At 41.8% G+C, this 23326-nt stretch overlaps 1 protein-coding gene across 7 annotated transcripts; it reads left to right on the forward strand.

The window, feature by feature from the left end:
* Window positions 1-1832: 1832 nt before the first annotated feature.
* OCIAD2 (OCIA domain containing 2) lies at window positions 1833-23326 on the forward strand. Of its 7 annotated transcripts, XM_082462505.1 has the most exons (8): window positions 1904-1942; window positions 2669-2836; window positions 10861-10989; window positions 15038-15134; window positions 16705-16758; window positions 20246-20293; window positions 21257-21374; window positions 22974-23326. In XM_082462505.1, the coding sequence occupies exons 3-8, from the start codon at window positions 10924-10926 to the stop codon at window positions 23053-23055; spliced, it is 465 nt and encodes a 154-aa protein (XP_082318631.1). In that variant the 5' UTR covers window positions 1904-1942; window positions 2669-2836; window positions 10861-10923; the 3' UTR covers window positions 23056-23326. The 7 variants fall into 7 exon arrangements, with proteins under 7 accessions (XP_082318630.1, XP_082318634.1, XP_082318629.1 ...); XM_082462504.1 differs by lacking the exon at window positions 2669-2836 and having other exon boundaries at window positions 1833-1942; XM_082462506.1 differs by lacking the exons at window positions 1904-1942; window positions 2669-2836 and adding an exon at window positions 2102-2208.

Below are 23326 nucleotides of genomic sequence, written 5' to 3' on the forward strand. Positions count from 1 at the left end.
AGTGAAAAGAAAGCAGTGAATCACATGGAGGAACGTGGTCTGGGGGATGTACTGGGGGGAACACAGGTTCTGCCCAAAACAACAGTATCTTGACAGGGAGCCTTTGAACCCAGGCTCACTGATTCATTCATTCTTTCAGCAGCTCTTTACTGGGCCCCTCCAAGTATGAGATGCTAAGTATACAATGGTGGGCAAAACAGACACCATCTTGTTCTGTACTTCATGAAGATGACATTGAGGCAGGGGGAACAGGTTTTAAAGGAATAAGCACACTAAAAGTTATATAATAACAACTCATGATAAGTGCTGTGATCGAGGAGAAGGAAGACCCACTTTAGGCTGGGTTGGGGCTGGGGAAGGTCCTCCTGAGGAAGAGTCAGAGAAGGATAAGTAGGAAAAAGCCAGGACAAGACTGATGGGGAAAGGAGTCCAGACAGGGGGAGGCTCCATGCCAGGCCTCAGGTGGGAAGAGCTGGGTGAACTCAAGGAACAGAAGGAAGGCAAGGTGGATGGCAGAGGGGCCAGCGAGGGGGCTGAGGCCAGAGGAGTAGAGACCAAAATTAGGACAGGAAGAAAAGATGGGAAATGATGAGGGCCTTCCAGTGATCCACAACTTCTCTCTTCCAACTCAGCACACTCCAGGAGTCCCAGTGGCATGTCAGGGAGCAATCGCAGCTGAGGTTGGAGTGAGTGATACAGGTAGTAAAAGCACCCAGCAGCTCCCCCTATGTGTAGAGGTTGGGAGTGGCAGGAACGGGGAGGACATGGACAAAGAACAACGGAAAGAGAATGCTTGGGAGCCACGTTGACCAGGCTTTGACTCCAAGCTCCCAGTGTGGCCTTGCACAACCCAGTTGCCTAGTCCATAAAATGCAGGTAACAGTACTCACCCTAAAGAGCTGTAGAAAGGGGCTTCCCTGGTGGCGTAGTGGTTAAGAATCCACCTGCCAATGCAGGGAACACGGGTTCGAGCCCTGGTCCGGGAAGATCCCACATGCCACGGAGCAACTAAGCCCGTGCGCCGCAACTACTGAGCCCACGTGCTATAACTACTGAAGCCCGCATGCCTAGAGCCTGTGCTCCACAACAAGAGAAGCCACGGCAATGAGAAGCCCACACACCACAATGAAGAGTAGACCCCGCTTGCCGCAACTAGAGAAAGCCCGCGCATGGCAACAAAGACCCAACTCAGCCAAAAATAAATAAATAAAACAAATAAATTTAAAAAAAAAAAAAAAGAGCTGTAGAAAGGATTGCATAAGGATGGGCAAAATGGGTGAAGGGGGTCAAAGGTGCAAAATTCCAATTATAAAATAAGTAAGTCACAGTGATGTAATGCACAGCATGGCAACTATAGTTACTAATACTATATTGCATATTTGAAAGTTGCTAAGAAAGTAGATTTTAAAAGTCCTCATCCCAAGGCTGGGGCGGGGGGGTGACATTTTTTGGTAACTACATATAATGAAAGATGTGAACTAGACATATTGTGTGATCATTTTGCAGTGTATACAAATATCGAATTGTTATGTTGCGCACCTAAAATTAATATAATGTTATATGTCAATTACACCTCAAATAAAGAAAAAACAAGACAAGGCTGCAGGATGTAGCCTCCTGGCCCAGGGAGGGTTCAATAAATGGTTGTCGCTGTCTTTGTTGGGCAGAAAGGAGTTATTTGAAAGTCAAAAGAATCTACCAGGTGTCAGGACAAGACTTGGGGGTGGGGTGGGAGATTCTAGCAACAGCCGGGTTTCAGCTTGGGTAGTTGTGTGTGGCTGTGAGGCCACCATCGGAGACAGCAGGATGGGGGGTGGGGTGCACTTGCTGAGTGACTCACGCGAGCAAGCGAGGGGCGGTGAGCCGCTGAGGGCGGAGCAAAAGGAAGAAAGAGGCAGAGGGAAGCTCACCGAGCACAGGCGAGGTCCCGGGAGCGAGCGCGGTAAGGGGACCACGGGCCCCGGGGGGTCGCCAGGGGCGGGCGCGGGCGCCGGGGAGGCGGGAGCATCCGGGCTACAGCGGCGGCCGCGCGGGGAGGCGAGCTCGGCTGGGCGGGCGCCTGAGACGCGGCCTGCGAGGCGATCCTCAGCCCCGCGGATGAGCCCGCCTTGGCCGGGGGCGGGGGGGGTCGTGTGGTGACAGCGGAAGGGATGGAGAGAGGGGATGGCCTCCTCTGCCCGCATTACTTCGGGGGTCCTCAGGACGGAGGTACTTGGCCTCGCATCGCCCCTTCCAACCCCTCCTCGCTGGCCCGGGCTCCAGCCGCGACCCTGGGATGGTGGCGGATTCCTTCAGGCTGATCCCGGGGGGGCCCCCCCAAAACCCCCGCCCCCGCTCCCCTAGCAGAAAGTGCAGTGACCCCCCTGTGGCTGTGGGTCCGATCACACACACCCACCCCCATCCTGCTGAGCGCCTCCCTCCCACTGCCCACCTGTCAGCACTCCTGCCCCCGCCAACAACGGAAGAAGCAGAGGGACCCCAAACCAGACCTGGGCATGGGGTGAGGGCTGCACCCGGAAGGCGAGACCCTGAGAAGACCTGCTTAGATGTGGACCAGTGACTAACTGGGTGTGAGGGGACTTGACCACCAAAGCTGTGTTGTGGTATCTCTGCTTCCAGATTTGAGGCAATGGCCTAACTAAGCAAAGATAATCTAATTTGGCCTTAGGTCAGCAAACACCTCCTGGAGGTCCTCAAGAAATAGAGCGCCCAGGGCTCTGACAGCTGCCCTTTACTGCTCACACACTCACTGTGTGCTTGTGCTGAGCTGCTGCTGATGGACCTCATCCCTCATCTTTGCAACAGCCCGTCAAGGTCCATCACCTGCACTTAGCAGGTGAGAAAGCTGAGGCACAGGCACTTTAAGTCACTTGCCCCAAAGCAAGGGCTAGCAAAGAGTAAAGTCAGGATCTGAAAGCAGGTCTTTCTACCCTAGGGCATCACGCTGCCTCTACAGTAACATTAGGTGCTGAAAGTGAAACTTGGTACACGTACGGGTCCGCTTGGCTTGTATTTCTGGCAGCTTAGTAGGAAACAGAATTGTGTATGATGAGAGGTTCATTTTGCATGAAATCAGTGGTTGTCATGGAGTGCGGATCTGCAGAGTGCAGTGGCCATTGGCGGGGCAGGCGGTGCAGTAGCGTTCGTGGTCCACCTGGACTATGCCCATTGTTGCGAAATCACTTTTCTCAGCCCTGAGACACCGGTGATTCACAATCCTTCTTCAGAAACGCCCTCCCCTTTGTGTCAGCTATTCTTTATCAGTCATCTCCTTGGCTTGTTTGTTTGTTTGTTTGTTTTCCTCTTGTTGGTATTCCCTTGGCCTCAGTGCTCACATTCTCCAGTACTCGTTTTAGACAATTTTATCGATGTTTCCTACTTTACCTATCATCTCAATGATGGCAACTCCCAAATTGATCTTTCCAGCCTACCCCTAATCTGTAACTCCAGACCCAAATCCTCAAATATTCTAATCCCTACTGGCTAATTGCAATGTATGCCCACAAGGCACCCAAATCCAATATTTCCAGATACAAATTTATCATCTCTAGCCTTCCCACAAGGGTCTTGGTTCAGATCTCTTCACATCCTTGCCTGGGCTATTATAGCACCTTCCAAACTGGTCCTCCTGCCCTCTTTTTTTTTTTTTAACATCTTTATTGGAGTATAATTGCTTTACAATGGTGTGTTAGTTTCCGCTTTATAGCAAAGTGAATCAGCTATACATATACATATCTCTCCCTCCCTCCCACCCTCCCTATCCCACCCCTCTAGGTGGTCACAAAGCACTGAGCTGATCTCCATGTGCTATGCAGCTGCTTCCCACTAGCTATCTATTTTACATTTGGTAGTGTATATATGTCCATGCCACTCTCTCACTTCATCCCAGCTTACCCTTACCCCTCCCTGTGTCCTCAAGTCCATTCTCTACCTCTGCGTCTTTATTCCTGTCCTGCCCCTAGGTTCTTCAGAACCTTTTGTTTTTAGATTCCATATATATGTGTTAGCATACGGTATTTGTTTTTCTCTCTGACTTCACTCTGTATGACAGACTCTAGGTCCATCCACCTCACTACAAATAACTCAATTTCATTTCTTTTGATGGCTGAGTAATATTCCATTGTATATATGTGCCACATCTTCTTTATCCATTCATCTGTCTATGGACACTTAGGTTGCTTCCATGTCCTGGCTATTGTGAAGAGAGCTGCAGTGAACACTGTGGTACATGACTCTTTTTGAATTATGGTTTTCTCAGGGTATATGCCCAGTAGTGGGATTGCTGGGTCGTATGGTACTTCTATTTTTAGTTTTTTAAGGAACCTTCATACTGTTCTCCATAGTGGCTATATCAATTTACATTCCCACCAACAGTGCAAGAGGGTTCACTTTTCTCCACACCCTCTCCAGCATTTATTGTTTGTAGATATTTTTTAAATTTTATTTATTATTTATTTATTATTTATTTTTGACTGTGTTGGGTCTTCATTTCTGTGTGAGGGCTTTCTCTAGTTGCAGCAAGCGGGGGCCACTCTTCATCACGATGCGCGGGCCCCTCACTATCGCGGCTTCTCTTGTTGTGGAGCACAGGCTCCAGACGCGCAGGCTCAGTAGTTGTGGCTCACGGGCCTAGTTGCTCCACGGCATGTGGGATCTTTCCAGACCAGGGCTCGAACCCGTGTCCCCTGCATTGGCAGGCAGATTCTCAACCACTTCGCTGCCAGGGAAGCCCTGTAGATTTTTTGATGATGGCCATTCTGACTGGTGTGAGGTGATACCTAATTGTACTTTTGATTTGCATTTCTCTAATGATTAGTGATGTTGAGCATCCTTTCATGTGTTTGTTGGCAATCTGTATATCTTCTTTGGAGAAATATCTATTTAGGTCTTCTGCCCATTTTTTGATTGGGTTGTTTTTTTTGATACTGAGCTGCATGAGCTGTTTGTATATTTTGGAGTTTAATCCTTTGTCAGTTGCTTCGTTTGCAAATATTTTCTCCCATTCTGAGGGTTGTCTTTTTGTCTTGTTTATGGTTTCCTTTGCTGTGCAAAAGCTTTTAAGTTTCATTAGGTCCCATTTGTTTATTTTTGTTTTTATTTCCATTTCTCTAGGAGGTGGGTCAAAAAAGATCTTGCTGTGATTTATGTCATAGAGTGTTCTGCCTATGTTTTCCTCTAAGCGTTTTATAGTGTCTGGCCTTCCATTTAGGTCTTTAATCCATTCTGAGTTCACTTTTGTGTATGGTGTTAGGGAGTGTTCTAATTTCATTCTTTTACATGTAGCTGTCCAGTTTTCCCAGCACCACTTATTGAAGAGGGTGTCTTTTCTCCATTGGATACTCCTGCCTCCTTTATCAAAGATAAGGTAACCATATGTGCGTGGGTTTATCTCTGGGCTTTCTATCCTGTTCCATTGATCTATATTTCTGTTTTTGTTCCAGTACCATACTGTCTTGATTACTGTAGCTTTGTAGTATAGTCTGAAGTCAGGGAGTCTGATTCATCCAGCTCCGTTTTTCTTTCTCAAGATTGCTTTGGCTATTCGGGGTCTTTTGTGTTTCCATACAAATTGTGAAATTTTTTGTTCTAGTTCTGTGAAAAACGCCATTGGTAGTTTGATAGGAATTGCATTGAATCTGTAGATTGCTTTGGGTAGTAGAGTCATTTTCACAATGTTGATTCTTCCAATCCAAGAACATGGTATAACTCTCCATCTGTTCATATCATATTTAATTTCTTTCATCAGTGTCTTATAGTTTTCTGCATACAGGTCTTTTGTGTCCTTAGGTAGGTTTATTCCTAGGTATTTTATTCTTTTTGTTTTAGTGGTAAATGGGAGTGTTTCCTTAATTTCTCTTTCAGATTTTTCATCATTAGTGTATAGGAATGCAAGAGATTTCTGTGCATTAATTTTGTATCCTGCTACTTTACCAAATTCATTGATTAGCTCTAGTAGTTTTCTGATAGAGTCTTTAGGATTCTTTATGTATAGTATCATGTCATCTGCAAACAGTGACAGCTTTACTTCTTCTTTTCTGATTTGGTTTCTTTTTATTTCTTTTTCTTCTCTGATTGCTGTGGCTAACACTTCCAAAACTGTGTTGAATAATAGTGGTGAGAGTGGGCAACCTTGTCTTGTTCCTGATCTTAGTGGAAATGGTTTCAGTTTTTCACCATTGAGAACGATGTTGGCTGTGGGTTTGTCATATATGGCCTTTATTATGTTGATGTAAGTTCCCTCTATGCCTATTTTCTGGGGGGTTTTTATCATGAATGGGTGTTGAATTTTGTCGAAACCTTTTTCTGCATCTATTGAGGTGATCATATGGTTTTTCTCCTTCAATTTGTTAATATGGTGTATCACATTGATTGATTTGCGTATATTGAAGAATCCTTGCATTCCTGGAATAAACCCCACTTGACCATGGTGTATGATCCTTTTAATGTGCTGTTGGATTCTGTTTGCTAGTATTTTGTTGAGGATTTTTGCATCTATGTTCATCAGTGATATTGGCCTGTAGTTTTCTTTCTTTGTGACATCTTTGTCTGGTTTTGGTATCAGGGTGATGGTGGCCTTGTAGAATGAGTTTGGGAGTGTTCCTCCCTCTGCTATATTTTGGAAGAGTTTGAGAAGGTTGGGTGTTAGCTCTTCTCTAAATGTTTGATAGAAATCGCCTGTGAAGCCATCTGGTCCTGGGCTTTTGTTTGTTCGAAGATTTTAATCACAGTTTCAATTTCAGTGCTTGTGATTGGTCTGTTTATATTTTCTATTTCTTCCTGGTTCAGTCTCAGAAGGTTGTGCTTTTCTAAGAATGTGTCCATTTCTTCCAGGTTGTCCATTTTATTGGCATATAGTTGCTTGTAGTAATCTCTCATGATCCTTTGTATTTCTGCAGTTTCAGTTTTGTTACTTCTTTTTCATTTCTAATTCTATTGATTTGAGTCTTCTCCCTTTTTTTCTTGATGAGTCTGGCTAATGGTTTATCAATTTTGTTTATCTTCTCAAAGAACCAGCTTGTAGTTTTATTGATCTTTAGTATCGTTTCCTTCATTTCTTTTTCATTTATTTCTGATCAGATCTTTATGATTTCTTTCCTTCTGCTAACTTTGGGGTTTTTTTGTTCTTCTTTCTCTAATTGCTTTAGGTATAAGGTTAGATTGTTTATTTGAGATGTTTCTTGTTTCTTGAGGTAGGATTGTATTGCTATAAACTTCCCTCTTAGAACTGCTTTTGCTGCATCCCATAGGTTTTAGGTCATCGTATTTTCATTGTCATTTGTTTCTAGGTATTTTTTGATTTCCTCTTTGATTTCTTCAGTGATCTCTTGGTTATTAAGTAGTGTATTGTTTAGCCTCCATGTGTTTGTATTTTTTACAGATTTTTTCCTTTAATTGATATCTAGTCTCATAGCCTTGTAATCGGAAAAGATACTTCATATGATTTCAATTTTCTTATATTTACCAAGGCTTGATTTGTGACCAAAGATATAATCTATCCTGGAGAATGTTCCATGAGCACTTGAGAAGAAAGTGTATTCTGTTGTGTTTGGATGGAATGTCCTATAAATGTCAATTAAGTCCATCTTGTTTAATGTGTCATTTAAAGCTTGTGTTTCCTTATTTATTTTCATTTTGGTTGATCTGTCCAGTGGTGAAAGTGGGGTGTTAAAGTCCCCAACTATGATTGTGTTACTGTTGATTTTCCCTTTTATGGCTGTTAGCATTTGCCTTCTGTATTGAGGTGCTCCTATGTGGGATGCATAAATATTTGCAATTGTTATATCTTCTTCTTGGATTGATCCCTTGATCATTATGTAGTGTCCTTCTTTGTCTCTTGTAATAGTCTTTATTTTAAAGTCTATTTTTTCTGATATGAGAATTGCTACTCAGCTTTCTTTTGATTTCCATTTACATGGAATATCTTTTTCCATCCCCTCACTTTCAGTCTGTATGTGTCCCTAGGTCTGAAGTGGGTCTCTTGTAGACAGCATATATATGGGTCTTGTTTTTGTATCCATTCAACCAATCTATGTCTTTTGGTTGGAGCATTTAATCCATTTACATTTAAGGTAGTTATCGATACGTATGTTCCTATTACCATTTTCTCAATTGTTTTGGTTTTGTGATTGTAGGTCTTTTCCTTCTCTTGTGTGTCCTGCCTAGAGAAGTTCCTTTAGCATTTGCTGTAAAACTGGTTCGGTGGTGCTGAATTCTCTTAACTTTTGCTTCTCTGTAAATGTTTTAATTTCTCTGTCGAATCTGCATGAGATCCTTGCTGGGTAGAGTAATCTTGGGTTTAGGTTTTTCCCTTTCATCACTTTAAATATGTCCTGCCACTCCCTTTTGGCTTGCAGAGTTTCTGCTGAAAGATCAGCTGTTAACCTTATGGGGATTCCCTTGTATGTTATTTGTTGTTTTTCCCTTGCTGCTTTTAATATTTTTTCTTTGTATTTAATTTTTGATAGTTTGATTAATATGTGTCTTGGCAAGTTTCTCCTTGGATTTATCCTGTATGGGACTCTCTGTGCTTCCTGGACTTGATTGACTATTTTGGGAAGTTTTCAACTATAACCTCTTCAAGAATTTCTCAGTCCCTTTCTTTTTCTCTTCTTCTTCTTGGACCCCTATAATTCGAATGTTGTTGTATTTAATGTTGTCCCAGAGGTCTCTAAGACTGTCCTCAATTCTTTTCATTCTTTTTTCTTTATTCTGCTCTGCAGTAGTTATTTCCACTATTTTATCTTCCAGGTCACTTATCCGTTCTTCTGCCTCAGTTATTCTGCTATTGAGTCCTTCTAGAGAATTTTAAATTTCATTTATTGTGTTGTTCATCATTGTTTGTTTGCTCTTTAGTTCTTCCAAGTCCTTGTTAAACGTTTCTTGTATTTTCTCCATTCTATTTCCAAGATTTTGGATATTTACTATCACTACACTGAATTCTTTTTCAGGTAGAATGCCTATTTCCTCTTCAATTGTTTGTTCTGGTGGGTTTTTACCTTGCTCCTTCATCTGCTGTGTGTTTCTCTGTCTTCTCATTTTGCTTAACTTACTGTGTTTGGGGTCTCCGTTTCGCAGGCTGCAGGTTCGTAGTTCCTGTTGTTTTTTGTGTCTGCCCCCTGTGGGTAAGGTTGGTTCGGTGGGTTGTGTAGGCTTCCTGGTGGAGGGGACTGGTGCCTGTGTTCTGATGGATGAGGCTGGGTCTTGTCTTTCTGGTGGACAGGACCGCATCTGGTGGTGTGTTTTGAGGTGTCTGTGGCCTTATTATGATTTTAGGCAGCGTCTCTTCTAATGGGTGGGGTTATGTTCCTGTCTTGCTAGTTGTTTGGCATAGGGTGTCCAGCACTGTAATTTGCTGGTCGTTGAGTGGATCTGAGTCTTAGCGTTGAGATGGAGATCTCTCGGAGAGCTTTCACCGTTTGATATTATGTGCAGCCGGGAGGTCTCTGGTGTACCAATGTCCCGAACTCGGCTCTCCCACCTCAGAGGCACAGGCCTGACACCCGGCCGGAGCACCTGTCAGCCACATGGCTCAGAAGAAAAGGGAGAAAGAAAGAGAAATTGAAAGTGAGAAAGAAAGAAAGAAAGAATAAAATAAGGTTATTAAAATAAAAAATAAAATTATCAAAAGTAAAAAAAAAAAGTAATTTAAAAAAAGAAGAGAGCAACCAAACCAAAATGCAAATCCACCAATGATAACAAGCGCTAAAAACTATACTAAAAAAAAAAAAAAATCTACAGACGGAACCCTAGGACAAATGGTAAAAGCAAATCTATACAGACAAAATCACACAAAGAAGCATATACATACACACAAAAAGAGAAAAAGGAAAAAATATATATATCTATATATTAATAGAAAAGAGAGCAACCAAATCAATAAACAAATCTTCCAATGATACTAAACTCTAAATACTAAACTAAGATAAACATAAAACCAGAGACAAATTAGATGCAGAAAGCAAACCCCAAGTCTACAGTTGCTCCCAAAGTCCACCGCCTCAATTTGGGATGATTCGTTGTCTATTCAGGTATTCCACAGATGCAGGTACATCACGTTGACTGTGGAGATTTAATCCGCTGCTTCTGAGGCTGCTGGGAGAGATTTCTCTTTCTCTTCTTTGTTCACACAGCTCCTGGGGTTCAGCTTTGGATCTGGCCCCGCCTCTGCATGTTGGTCACCTGTGGGCGTCTGTTCTTTGCCCAGACAGGATGGGGTTAAAGGAGCAGCTGATTAGGGGGCTCTGGCTCACTCAGGCCGGGAGGAGGGAGGGGTACGGAATGCGGGGCGAGCCTGTAGTAGCAGAGGCCAGCGTGATGTTCCAACAGCCCCACAGACCCTCTTGAAAGTTCAAGAGTCTTGGTCTTTGGTGTCTTCAGACCTGACCAGAGAGAACAAGCCTTTCTTCCTTAGCACCATGTGCATGCCTCTAGGGAAGCCCTTTGCATGTTATGTAACTGCTGACTTGTCTGTCTTCCCCTGTGAGTTCCTTTAGCACTGATTTTGTCCTATCCTTTGTATCCCTTGGCCTGGCACATAATAGACAGTAAATATTTGTGTAGCTAATGACCTTGTAATGAATTGAAATTTTTTGAGGACAATTTATAGGTCATAAAACATTTCACTGTGCCTCATGTGACATCTCACTCCACTCTTTCTCTGGTCTGTCACCATTAGTCAGTTAATGTGTGTGTGTTGGTAAAGGAGGAGCATTAGAAAGTGAGTTTGCAGGTGGTTGGAGATGAAGGTTAATGACAAAATGAAAATAAGTTTGCCAAATAGGGGAGTTGATCCTAAGGGTGTTTTTATGGTTGACATAAATGTTCAGTCACGGCATGGTGACTCTCTTCTACTTTCCTTAGACATCGGGTCAAATGAGGAAGCTGAGTCCACTCAACTAGAAGAGAAGCAAAGACAAAGTCATCATGGCTTCAGTGTCTACGCATGAAAACCAAGATAAAGGTCCCCATTTGCCAGCACCAAGCAAGCAGGTATATTTCTAAATTGAAAGTCTGCCATCTGAAGAGGAACATCATACAGGACTTCCCTTAAACCTCATCCTTGATCAGTCATCTTAGTTTTTTCAGTCTGGCACTTTGTAGGATGGGTTCAGGGAAAATAGAATGGGGAAGGAAAGTGTGTTTTTGGCTGCCTTGAAAAGGAGCCTTTTAAGTTATTTACAAAATCCTTTCTTTACTCTTCCCTGTTTAGAATTCAGCTTAACTAACTCTTCCATAGGTTGTCAGTGACTGAAGAGGTTTCCTTTACCAGAACAAAACTCTTAATAGAATCTAACAGAATGCTACAGGATGCATGTTTTTTCATTTCTGTTATCAAGGCTAATCATACTAAGGATATGCTGCTGACAGGTGTTCCTGTTTGGGATGGCAGAGTCCTTAACTACTAAATTAGCCATCAGATTGAGAACCCCAGTGTTAACAGGGACACAGTTTTTCAGCTTCTTGAGAATGAATACTGTTTGTTTCGGGGACACATAAGTGAAGAAAAGAGAAAGTATTGTGATGGATTAATAGAGTTCATGTTCTCTGGAGTCAACTTTTTCAAGCTAAAAATGGGTTATGGAGGAGATGATATTTAAGGAGCAAAGTTTAGGAGAGGCAAATAGACAAATGATATCACATCATAAGGAATTTAGACACCCGAGTTGCCTGTGTGAAATGGAGAGCCATAAAACATTTATGGTTCTACCGAAAGGATCACCAGAGCTCCCTGGGGACACTGCAGGAGCTTCAGTCTTGACTGCAGGACTCACAGCAGTCGTGATAGTTGGGGGTCCCTGACCATGGATGTGTATATGTGTGTGTGTGTTGCGGGAGGAGAGGGAGGGAGGTGTTGCTTATTTCTGCCGCAGCCACAGGCAGAACCAAGAAGAAATATTTACACTGGGATAAGGAGGAGTGCTTGCTGAGCTAACGTAAGTGGTGTGTGAGAACAGCTTCTTCCCTGGTCACTGTGACTCACCCTGACCACCACTTCCGTGTGCTGTGCTATGGGGAGTTGTAGAGGAAGAAGAGGGAGGTTGCCTGCTTGGGCTGTTTGTAGAGCTCTGAAGGCACAGGTGCCACAGGATCCTTGCCTGTCACTATCATGCACGTAAAGTGCTTGGCACAGTGCCTGGCCTGTGCGTGAGTGCTCAGGAAATAGTGATCACCATCCACATTGACATCTACTACAAACAAAGAGTCAAAAAAGAACATTTGCAAAATCAGCAAGGTGAACTTCAAAAGCCATGGAACTGCACCTCAACAAGAAAAACACTAAAACTCCAAGAGATGAATGGCAGAGGACCTACATAAGTAATTCACAAACAAGGAAATAGCAGTGTGACTTAAGGAAAAAATTAAATAAAATTTGTTTCTAAAAAACAAATGAACCACCCACAGAATGGGAAAAATTATTTACAGATCATATATCTGATAAGGGTCTAGTATCCAGAATATATAAAAAGCTCTTACAACTCAATAACAAAAAGACAGCCCAATTGAAAAATGAGCAAAGGGCTTGAATAGGTGTTTCTCCAAAGAAGATATATAAATAGCCAATATTCAGATGAAAAGATGCTCAATGTCATTAGTCATTAAGGAAATACAAATTAAAACCACCATTTCACAATCACTAGCATGACCACAGTCAAAAACAGAAACAATTTAGTTTATTTAGTTTAAATAAATTGAATAATTTATATTAAAAACATTTAATGTGCTAATTTAAAAAAAAGAAACAAAACACGTGGGTCCATGGGTTCAGTCCCTGGTCGGGGAACTAAGATCCCGTAAGCCGGATGGCAGAGCCAAAAAAAGAAACAAAACAGAAGATAACAAATGTTGACAAGGATGTGGAAAAATTGGAAACCTCCTACATTGTTGGTGGGATTAGAAAATGGTGCAGCTCCTGTGCAAAACTCAAAAAGTTAAACGTAGAGTTGCAGTATGGCCCAGCAGAGCTGAAAACAAAAACTTGTGCAGGAATGTTCATAGCAGCATTATTCACAATAGCCAATGGTGGAAACAATCCAAATGTCCATCAGTGGATGAATGGAGAAACAAAATGTGTTATATTCACACAATGGAATATTATTGAGCCATAAAAAGAAATGAAATACAGATACATGTTACCACATGGGTGAATCTTGAAAACATTATGCAAAGGAAAAGAAGCCAGCCACGAAAGGTCACATGCTGTATGATATTGTTTGTACCAAATATCCAGAATAGGCAAATCCAAAAGGCGGATTAGTGGTTGCTAGGCAGTTGGAGAGAGGAAGGAATGAGGACAGACTCCTTAATGGGTATGGAATTTCCTTTTGGGGTGATGAAAAAGCTCTGGAACTAGATAGCGGTGATGGCTGCACATATTGTAGATATACTGAATGCCATGAATTGTATACTTTAAAATGGTTAAACACAACATTGTAAAACAACTATGTTCCAATATAAAATTGAAAAAAAATAAAGTGTATGGGAAAATGAAAAAATATATAAAATGGTAACTATTATGTTAAGTGTATTTTACCACAATAAAAAAATTAATGAGTCACTGAACAAGAAAAGATTACAACCGAGGTCTAGTTGCAGGGATTGCCTCAACAGAGAAGGACAGTCTGGCTGAAGACTACATAGAGATGCTCGAACACACTAGTTATCAGACAATAAAATATTGCTTTATACCTATTAGACTGTTAAATTTTAGAAAACTGGATAACGCCAAGTGTTACAAACTCCTTTCTTTACTCTAACCTGCTTGGAATCCAGCTTAACTAGCTCTTATGCGGTTCTTAGGCATATCGAGGAATGTTCACACGCTGCTGATGGGAGTGGATGCCGGTGCAGCCATTGGGGAGAGCACTCTCGCGAGACTTTGTTCAACTGGGAATATGCATGCCCTGTATTTTACTTCTAGATACGTATCTGAAAAGTGTTCTCACGTGGGTCTGTAAGGGGACATTTGGTGACGGGGACCCGGAAGCATCCTGGAGAATCATGCCGCAGTTAGAAACAGTGGACTAGATAAATATAGCAACATGGATAGATCTTAAAAGTGTAGAGCTGAGTTGAAAACATTTTAAAAAATAAAACTAAATGTATAAAACAATGCCATTTGCATTAAAAAAATGCAGGCACCCAAAGCAATGAACATTTTGCAAGCATATATACAAACAAAAGATCCACATTAAACACCCAGAATGGCGGTGATGGGCAGAGAACGAGGATGGAGAATGTGGGTGAGAGTAAGTGAATAACTACATACATACCTACAAAAGGGGAGGATAATAAAAAGATGGGAGTTAGTCCAGATTGTAGCACATCAACATGATTTAAAAAAGTACTGTAGAACTAATAAAAATAATGTCAACCATGTCAATAGTTCCCCCAGATATTATGTGCAGACCATTTATAAATGTGTTTAAAAAAAAACTGTTAAGATAAAAAGTAAAGTATGTAGAAAAACAAAAAGCAGTCTGCTGATGCTTTTTAGACTATAGTTTCTCACAGTCTAAAAATGCATATAGAAGTATAAATAGGTAAATTGGAATACAGATCTATAAATAGATAACTTGTAATACCGCTCTGAGTGTGATCCCAGATGTGTAAACATTATGCTGTAGGGGAAGTCTCTCTCTTCACCCAGGAGGAGACCTTGAACTGGGTCTTAAGAAGACCAGGTAGGCAAAGGGAGTGAGTGTCATTGCAGGGACAGGGACTGCATGGACGGAGGCTGAAAGTAAGAAAGAAAATGTGGCCTCAGCAGTAATGCATTCTGACCAGATATCTGCTTCATGCTCACTAGTCACTGAATCACTCTGCTTCTCCAACTGTGATTCTTTTCTTGCCTAAGTCCATCCAGCGTTCACAGCTGGAAAGCACTGGCTGAAACTGGCCATTGCTCAGTGCTGGCAGCCCGGACAGAACGCACACTGTGTGACCAGAGTGAAGAGACCTCCTTGCCCTCCTCCAGGGAAGACAGAGCAGATGCTCTTCTGATGATTTCAGTCAAGTCATCATGTAACTTTCCTTCCAGAGTCTGTTGTTCTGTCCAAAATCAAAACTGCACATCCACAAATCAGAGATTTCAAAGATTATCCGGGAATGTCAAGAAGAAAGTTTCTGGAAGAGAGGTAATTGCACCCCTCTTAATCTTTGTTAACACTGTATTTGCTGCAATAAACTGCCTAATATCGTATTAGAATTATGGTATTGATTTATTTTTGAGCAGGGACTTTGCATAATTCCCTGAAGACATTGATATCTGAGGCTGCTTGGAATTTAAATCCATGTTGGGACCCTTTTAAGGGCAGGGATAATATCTGATTTAGGAGCTGTTTACTCCCCTTAGCAAAAAGTGATGCACACCTAACACTTTCTTTAGTGTGACCGAGAACGCGTACCAAGAGTGTTATTTAGAATTTCTTGAAAGAGCAGACTTTCCACAATTCCACTGGGCTCTAACCTTCAAGTTCAGGTTCATTGCTCCCTCCCAGAGCCAAGCACACTGCTTCACAAATAAAAAGTACCTATTAAATATTCGTGGAATGAATGAAGAGGGGCAGCATTCTGTTAATACTTCCCTTACAATGTCCTGAAGTAACCTTTTCTGCCAAGTCTCTTACTTTTTCTGGGCCTGCTTTATACGAGACAAGGATGTGAACTGAGGCTGTGCATTAAGGTCCCGTTTAATTTTAACAATTCGTGACTTGTCACTTGAAAATGTCATAATAGAGCCTATAGATATAGTCCCAATATCGCTGGCATAGGGATAATTTTACTTTGAAATACTCATTTTGATTTCTTAAATCATTCAAATCCAGTATCAGTTGTTTTTGGAAGTAACACTCCTTAGAAGTTGATGTTTACTGTGCATTACTGATTATTGATTGTGCTGCTAGAAATTTCTGACAACTTATGCGTGAGTAATTTATTTAAGCCCTAGTAGTTTAACATTTCAGTATGACCCATTTGCCTACCATCAGGTAGATAGCTCTGAGTGGAAAAATTGGTTGCTATCTGATTTGTCTTGGTTACTAGGAAGAGCTAGCAACCAAGACAAGTCAAATAGCAACCAATTTTTTTTATCACTTCTCTGTGCTTTGGGAAGAAGTCATTTGACACATTTTGACAGAACTAGAAACTGCCTTTTCTGGACTAACTTGCCTGTTTAGAGACAAAAATCATCTGTAAACATCTGTTTACCTCGAATGTAGTAATCTTCAGAAAATAAACGTATCCAAATTGTGTGACAAAATGTCATAAAAGACAAAAGCAGGGAACTATAGCAGGTAGGGTGTGCAGTTTATTGTCCTCTTTTTTTAACTTTCATGCAGGATTGAAAATTTCAAAATATATAGCGAATGGAAACTCCCAAATTCACCAGCTCAGCACACACACATGAAGATGCCTGTGTTGTATGTAGTGATCAGAATCCGGTGCGTGGTGGGTCTCAGAGACGGAGTGGCAGGGGGTCTAGGTTTTGTCACGTTAATGCTGTGCATTAGGTTGAGAGCCTGGGGCAGACCCCAAGAAAATTCTCCTTGCGGTGCTTAATATCTGTCAAATTGGTAAAATTAAAAATGACTAAAATCTCACTGCCAAAGCAGGAAGAGAAAACACTCAGAGTAATTCTCCCTCATTCCTCTAGGTGAGGTGCCAAGTTTTAAAATACCAATATTGAAGGACGTTTTTGTTTTACAGCTCTGCCTTTTTCTCTTGTAAGCATGCTTGTCACCCAAGGACTGGTCCACCATGGTAAGATTCAGTATTTAGAACATAGTTTAACTTAAGAGAATCCAGTTTTCTGTGGTCCTCCTGGCGGCATTTGGTACTTGGCATTTATTTTTTGGTGAAGGATTTATTTATGCAGGCTTTTGCCTGTTTCTAGCCTACGTCCCCAGCTCTCCCTCCCATAGATGTCCTATTTCCCGGAATGAGTGACCGTGACAAAGAGAAATTAAATTTGCAGTTGGAATTAAGGTCAATAATCAGCTGACCTTAAAAATAGGGAGATTATTCTGGACTATCCAGATGGGCCCAATATAATCAAAAGGGTCCTTGAAAGTGACAGTGGATCAGAAGACAGAACCAGAGAGATGGCAGCATGAGAAAGACTCAGCTCAACATTCCTGCGTTTGAAGATGGAGGAAGGGGCCATGAGTCAAGCAATGAGTGGCCTCCAGAAGCTGGAAAGGAAGAAACCTTAGAGCTTCCAGAAGGGCTTGCAGCTCTGCTGATGCCTTGATGTAGCCCTGTACTATGGTCTGAATATTTGTATTCCCCCGCCCACCCCAAATTCACATATTGGAATTCTAAAGCCCAAGGTGATGCTGTTAGGGGTGGGGCCTTTGCAGGTGATTAGGTCATGAGGGTGGAGCCCTCATGAAGGGGGTTAGTGCTCTTGCAAAAGAGACCCCACAGAGGGCCCTGGCCCCTTCCACCATGTGAGGATACAATGAGAAGTCGACCATGCCAGCACTCTGATCTTGGACTTCCAGCATCCAGAACAGTGAGAAATAAATGTCTGCTGTTTATAAGCCACCCAATCTGTGGTATTTTGTTATAGCAGCTCGAATGGACTAAAACACCCAGTGAGGGTTTCCCTGGTGGCGCAGTGGTTGAGAATCTGCCTGCCAATGCAGGGGACACGGGTTCGAGCCCTGGTCTGGGAAGATCCCACATGCCGCGGAGCAACTAGGCCCGTGAGCCACAATTACTGAGCCTGCGCGTCTGGAGCCTGTGCTCCGCAACAAGAGAGGCCGCGATAGTGAGAGGCCCGCGCACCGCGATGAAGAGTGGCCCCCGCCTGCCACAACTAGAGGAAGCCCTCGCACAGAAACGAAGACCCAACACAGCCATAAATAAATAAATAAATACTTTAAAAAAAAAACAACACCCAGTGAGACCCATTTTGAGCTTCTGACCTCCAGAACTGTAATGTATTAAATTTGTGTGGGTTTTTTTGTTTTTGTTTTTGGCCACGCTACATGGGGTCTTAGTTCCCTGACCAGGGATCAAACCCGTGCCCCCTGCAGTGGAAGCGTAGAGTCTTAACTACTGGACCGCCAGGGAAGTCCCAAATCTGTGTTGTTTTAAACCACTGAGTTTGTAGTAATGTGTTACGGCAGCCCCAGGAAACTATGGTAGTGCCTGTCTCTGTACCAGAGTCCCTGTGTCTCCCAGGGCCTTGGTATATGGTTAGACAGATACTTCCCTGCACAAGGGTGCTCCAGGGAAGAGGTAATTGGAGCTGAAATTCACCCAAGCTCTGAACACCAAGCCCTTTGTCCTGGAGAGAGGCTGCACCTGCCTCAGGCGGGGCACCCGTGCGCAGCAGATCATGAGGACTGGCGGCCGCCCTGCATCACCCACATACCCTCTCCGTGCCTCTTAGCACTGTCCATTGTTCCCCTCTGTTCCTCCTTCCTTGCTCTCTTCTTTCTCCCCGACTCCATCCAACCAGAGAACCTATAAGCATTGCTTAGTCCCCAGACAGCAAGAAGGCACCTGACCCTGTGGAAGCCCATTATACTGAACACTGCTGATTACTAGGATTTTAGAGAGTACTTGTACCCAGCAAACATGAGGGAAGATGTTTAGCTCTTTCTGGGGTCTGAAAGACCACATGTCATATATCTAGAAGAATCTCATTGCAGTCAGTATTATTGTTGTCTTTAAAGTTGATTTATTAAATATGATTTCATTTTTATAACTTGAAGATAGTCTTTTTGTGGAAATATATTAGTAATAAGCCTTTTTCAGAACATTTTTGACACAGAAAAAAAAATATGGCCATGACATCTATATAAAGGGATTATGTTTTATGAATATTAAACTACTTGCTCAAAATTTACCATGTCTTACATCTGTACAAATATATATTTTTTTAAATTTTTATTTTACTTTATTTTGATTTTCTCTTTTTTTAAAAATATTTATTTATTTATTTATTTTTGTCTGCATTGGGTCTTCGTTGCTGCACGCTGGCTTTCTCTAGTTGCAGAGAGTGGGGGCTACTCTTTGCTGCGGTGCACGGGCTTCTCATTGTGGTGGCTTCTCTTGTTGCGGAGCACGGGCTCTAGGCGTGCGGGCTCAGTAGTTGTGGCTCACGGGCTGTAGAGCGCAGGCTCAGTAGCTGTGGTGCACAGTCCTAGTTGCTCCACAGCATGTGGGATCTTCCTGGATCAGGGCTCGAACCCGTGTCCCCTGCATTGGCAGGCGGATTCTTAACCACTGAGCCACCAGGGAAGCCCTGTACAAATATATTTTTCCAGGTTGTATGTTACTTTTCTACAAATTTCCACAAACATAGTGGCTTAAAACAATACAAATTTATTAGCTCGCAGTCTTGAAGGTCAGAAGTCCAAAATGGGTGTTTCTGAGCTGAAATCAAAGTGTCAGCAGGGCTGCATTCCTTTCTGGGGGCTCTAGGGCTTCCTTTCCCTTTCTAGCTTCTGGAACCCACCCACATTCCTTGGCATATGGTCCCTTCCTCTGTCTGCAGAGCCAGCAACGTGGAGCCAAGTTCCCATACTGCCGTCTGTCTGGTTCTGTCACTGAATCCTTTTTCCACGTTCAAGGGTCATCGTGATTACATTGGGCCCACCCAAATAATCCAGGATAATCTCTCCATTTTAAAGTCCTACGATTAGCCACCTTAATTCCATTTTCCACCCTAATTCCCTTTTGTTGTGTAAGGTAATGTATTCACAGTTTCTAGGGGTTGGGATGGGAACATCTGTAGGAACATCCATTATTCTGCCCACCATAGGTGGAAATGCTTTCATTTTAAAATTGTGATTATAAGCAACTATACTCCAATAAAAATTAATTTTAAAAAAATCTTAAAAACAACAAACAAAAATAAATAAATAAAATTGTGATTATATATACTGTGAATCTCTAAATTGAAACTCTGTGTTGAGTTACTTTAAAAGGGGAGGGGGCAATGACTAATCGCTTAGAACTAAGTTATCTCCACCTTGCCTTGATATCTTTAAACACATCATGAATTGTCTGTTTCATGTTCTTTTTCTATACATTAAAGCCATTACTTGTTACTTGCCAAAAATGACTACTATTTGAGAGTTAAATTCAATCAAGATTTGAATTATCTCTTTTAAGATCATCTCTTTAGATTAAGAATCTGTGTATATCTTAAACCCTGAAGACTTCTTCATACTTTATAAATTTAAATAAGTTATAAAATGAAATAATAATGCGTTTATACATTACTTCTTAGGTTATTTAGCAGCTAATCCAAGATTTGGATCATTGCCTAAAGTTGCACGTAAGTCATAGAAGGAAAAAAAAGTTTCATTTTTTAAAAAGAAGATGTTTATAGCAACTGGAGATAGGAATGTCCAGGTTAACCAAATTGCCTGTATTGACTCTCTGAAAAACCAGTCTCCATTTTTTGCCACCTTGAAGTTTTTAGTTCGTTCGACACTTTCTGATGGAAAGCCGAGCAGTAGGGACTTCACCTTAGTCCCCTCTAAAGCATGGACTAGGAGGGCCTGGCAGGATAACAAGAGGACATCGACAGCAGAGTCTCTGAATGATAGCTCCACGAGAGATTTTAATTTCCTTCTTTTGGCCAGTCTTTTCCAGATATTTTCTATAACGGGCATAACAAACAGTTTTTTTAAATCAGGGCTTTCTAATAGAACATTTACCATAAACTTAGGGTTTCACCTTCTTATACTGGTTATCCATAGACCTTTTGTGGACACAGAGGACGTATTCCGGTTTACGATCTGAAACCTCATTCCCAGCAAGAATAGCAGGTTGAAGATGTCTTCCATGGTTCTGCCTCGTGACCTTCCTCCCTGACACGCAAGATGAACTGCAGCTCCCCATACTCCGATCCATAAAGAAAACTGAGGGGCTCTCCTACCCAGTGATTTGGATTTGGCTACCTAGAGCCACAACCCAAGTCCCATCTCTCCCTCCCCATGGCCTCAGAGATTTGTTTGCCAGTTGGGCCTCCCTCTAGCTGCCCATGTCTGGGGCATCACCTTTGCTTGCTCTATCCCAGCCCTTCTACTTCCAGTTCAAAACTGAGGGGATCAAAAGTCTCCAGTTCCCAATCCTGCTCTTTAGTAGGGAACTTCATTCCCAGAGTTTTTGTTCATTGATTCATCAAGGTACTTTTGTTATAAGAATTACTGCTGTTAATAAAGTTCTAGAAGACCATTAATGGAGGAGATTCCAAACCTTTAAATTATTTATCTTTCCTAACCTGCTCTTGCAGTTGCTGGTGTCTTGGGATTTGGCCTTGGAAAGGCATCATACATAAGAGTATGCCAGAGTAAATTCCATTCCTTTGAAGGTCAGCTGCGTGGGGCTGGTTTTGGTCCAGGGCATAACAGGTTTGTACTCTGTTTTTGGGGGGTTTTTTAAATACATTTATTTATTTATTTTTGGCTGTGTTGGGTCTTTGTTGCTGCACGCGGGCTTTCTCTAGTTGTGGCAAGCGGGGGCTACTCTTCGTTGCGGTGCGCGGGCTCTAGGCACACGGGCTCAGTAGTTGTGGCTCGTGGGCTCTAGAGCACAGGCTCAGTAGTTGTGGTACACTGGCTCAGTAGTTGCGGCCCACGGGCTTAGTTGCTCCACGGCATGTGGGATCTTCCTGAACAGGGCTCGAACCCATGTCCCCTGCATTGGCAGGCGGATTCTTAACCACTGTGCCACTAGGGAAGCCCTGTACTCTGTTTGATTAAGGGATTATAATAAAGATAATTATTAAAAAGTAAATGAAAGATCATTCACCATTTACAATATTAAAATAGTTTTTAACATTCATATGTTGAAAAAAAACTCAAAGTTTGAGTTGTTGCTATTCAACCTCAATAATAATTATGATTTATCTGGGTTACCTATTTCATTTGCTCACCAAACATTTAGTAAGTACCTACTATATTCAAAGCATTGTACAAGTCTCTAAAGAATGCCTTGATCAGCAGACACAGCTTCTACTGTCACGGGGTTACGCAAATTTAACCAGGGCTCTTGACTGCAGGACTTCTCAGAGCCTTTACTATATTAATATAAATCATGATTCTCATTAAGGGATACAAGCAGTAGGACTCTGGAGTAAGCGGCATTACCTCTGCTGTTAGAGTCGCTGGGATCAAAAGGGGTTCTAACTGCTAACTTACTAAGCTGCGTGACCTTGGACAAGTTTCTTAAACTCTCAAATCTTCAGTTTTCTCATTTGTATAATATGGTGATCAGAATTTTTTTCATGGGATGGTGTAAGGGATAGAAATGATTGTTCATGACGCTCAGTGAGAGCTCAGTAAATAATAGCTATTTCTACCATGGTATTATAAGACTAGTGTTGGGGACACATTTCTCTAAAGAGCCCTTACTTGTCACAGTGGATTCTGTTTGAGATGCAGCACAACATGGTGAAAACAACATTGGACAGGAAAATCATTATTAGCCTTTTTGTGGAAGAAATTCGGGGCGACTGAAACCAAGAAACAGCTCTGATAATTCCTGAAAAAAATTAGGCTTGAGAACTTTAGCGTAGAAAATACCTCTAAATAATCTAAAATATGATACAAATGAATTTATTTACAAAACAGAAACAGACTCACAGACATAGAAAACAAATTTATGGTTACCAAAGGGGAAAGGGGGCGGGGATAAATTGGGAGTTTGGGATTCATAGATACACACTACTATATGTAAAATAGATGAACAACAAGGTCTTACTGTATAGCACAGGGAACTATATTCAATATCCTGTAATAAACCATAATGGAAAAGAATATGAAAAAGAATATATATAAACGTATGTATACATATAACTGAATCACTTCGCTGTACACCAGAAACTAACACAACGTTGTAAATTAGCTATACATCAATTAAAACTTTTTAAAAAATCTCTAAATAATATTGTGTTCAGACTAGAGCTTCCAGTGTCAAAGTACAAACCAACATTTTTGCTTCTATTTTAGGCACTGCCTGCTTACCTGTGAGGAATGCAAAACAAAGCATGGATTAAGTAAGGAAGGAAGTTCACAGCCTTCGACTTCCTAAACTCTGTGTCTGTGGGTTTTGAAGTTTCTAAAAACATCTGAATTTGTACACCTTTAAAATGTCAAATGTACTTTAAAATAATTTACCTATAGTAGAACAGAAACATTGTGATTCTCTCACTCTATTGAAATGCTTTCGCGGTTGATTCTCCATTGAATTGAGCATTCCATGTTTTTCTGTTGTTTAAGAACATGTTGGGAGCATTCATACACCAAAAGAAATTCTGTTGCATTCTTACTTGCTTACAGCTAAATAAAAGAATTTAGAGTCT

This window comes from Balaenoptera physalus (assembly GCF_965194825.1).
Source record: "Balaenoptera physalus genome assembly, chromosome: 5".
Classification (NCBI taxonomy): Eukaryota; Metazoa; Chordata; class Mammalia; order Artiodactyla; family Balaenopteridae; genus Balaenoptera; species Balaenoptera physalus.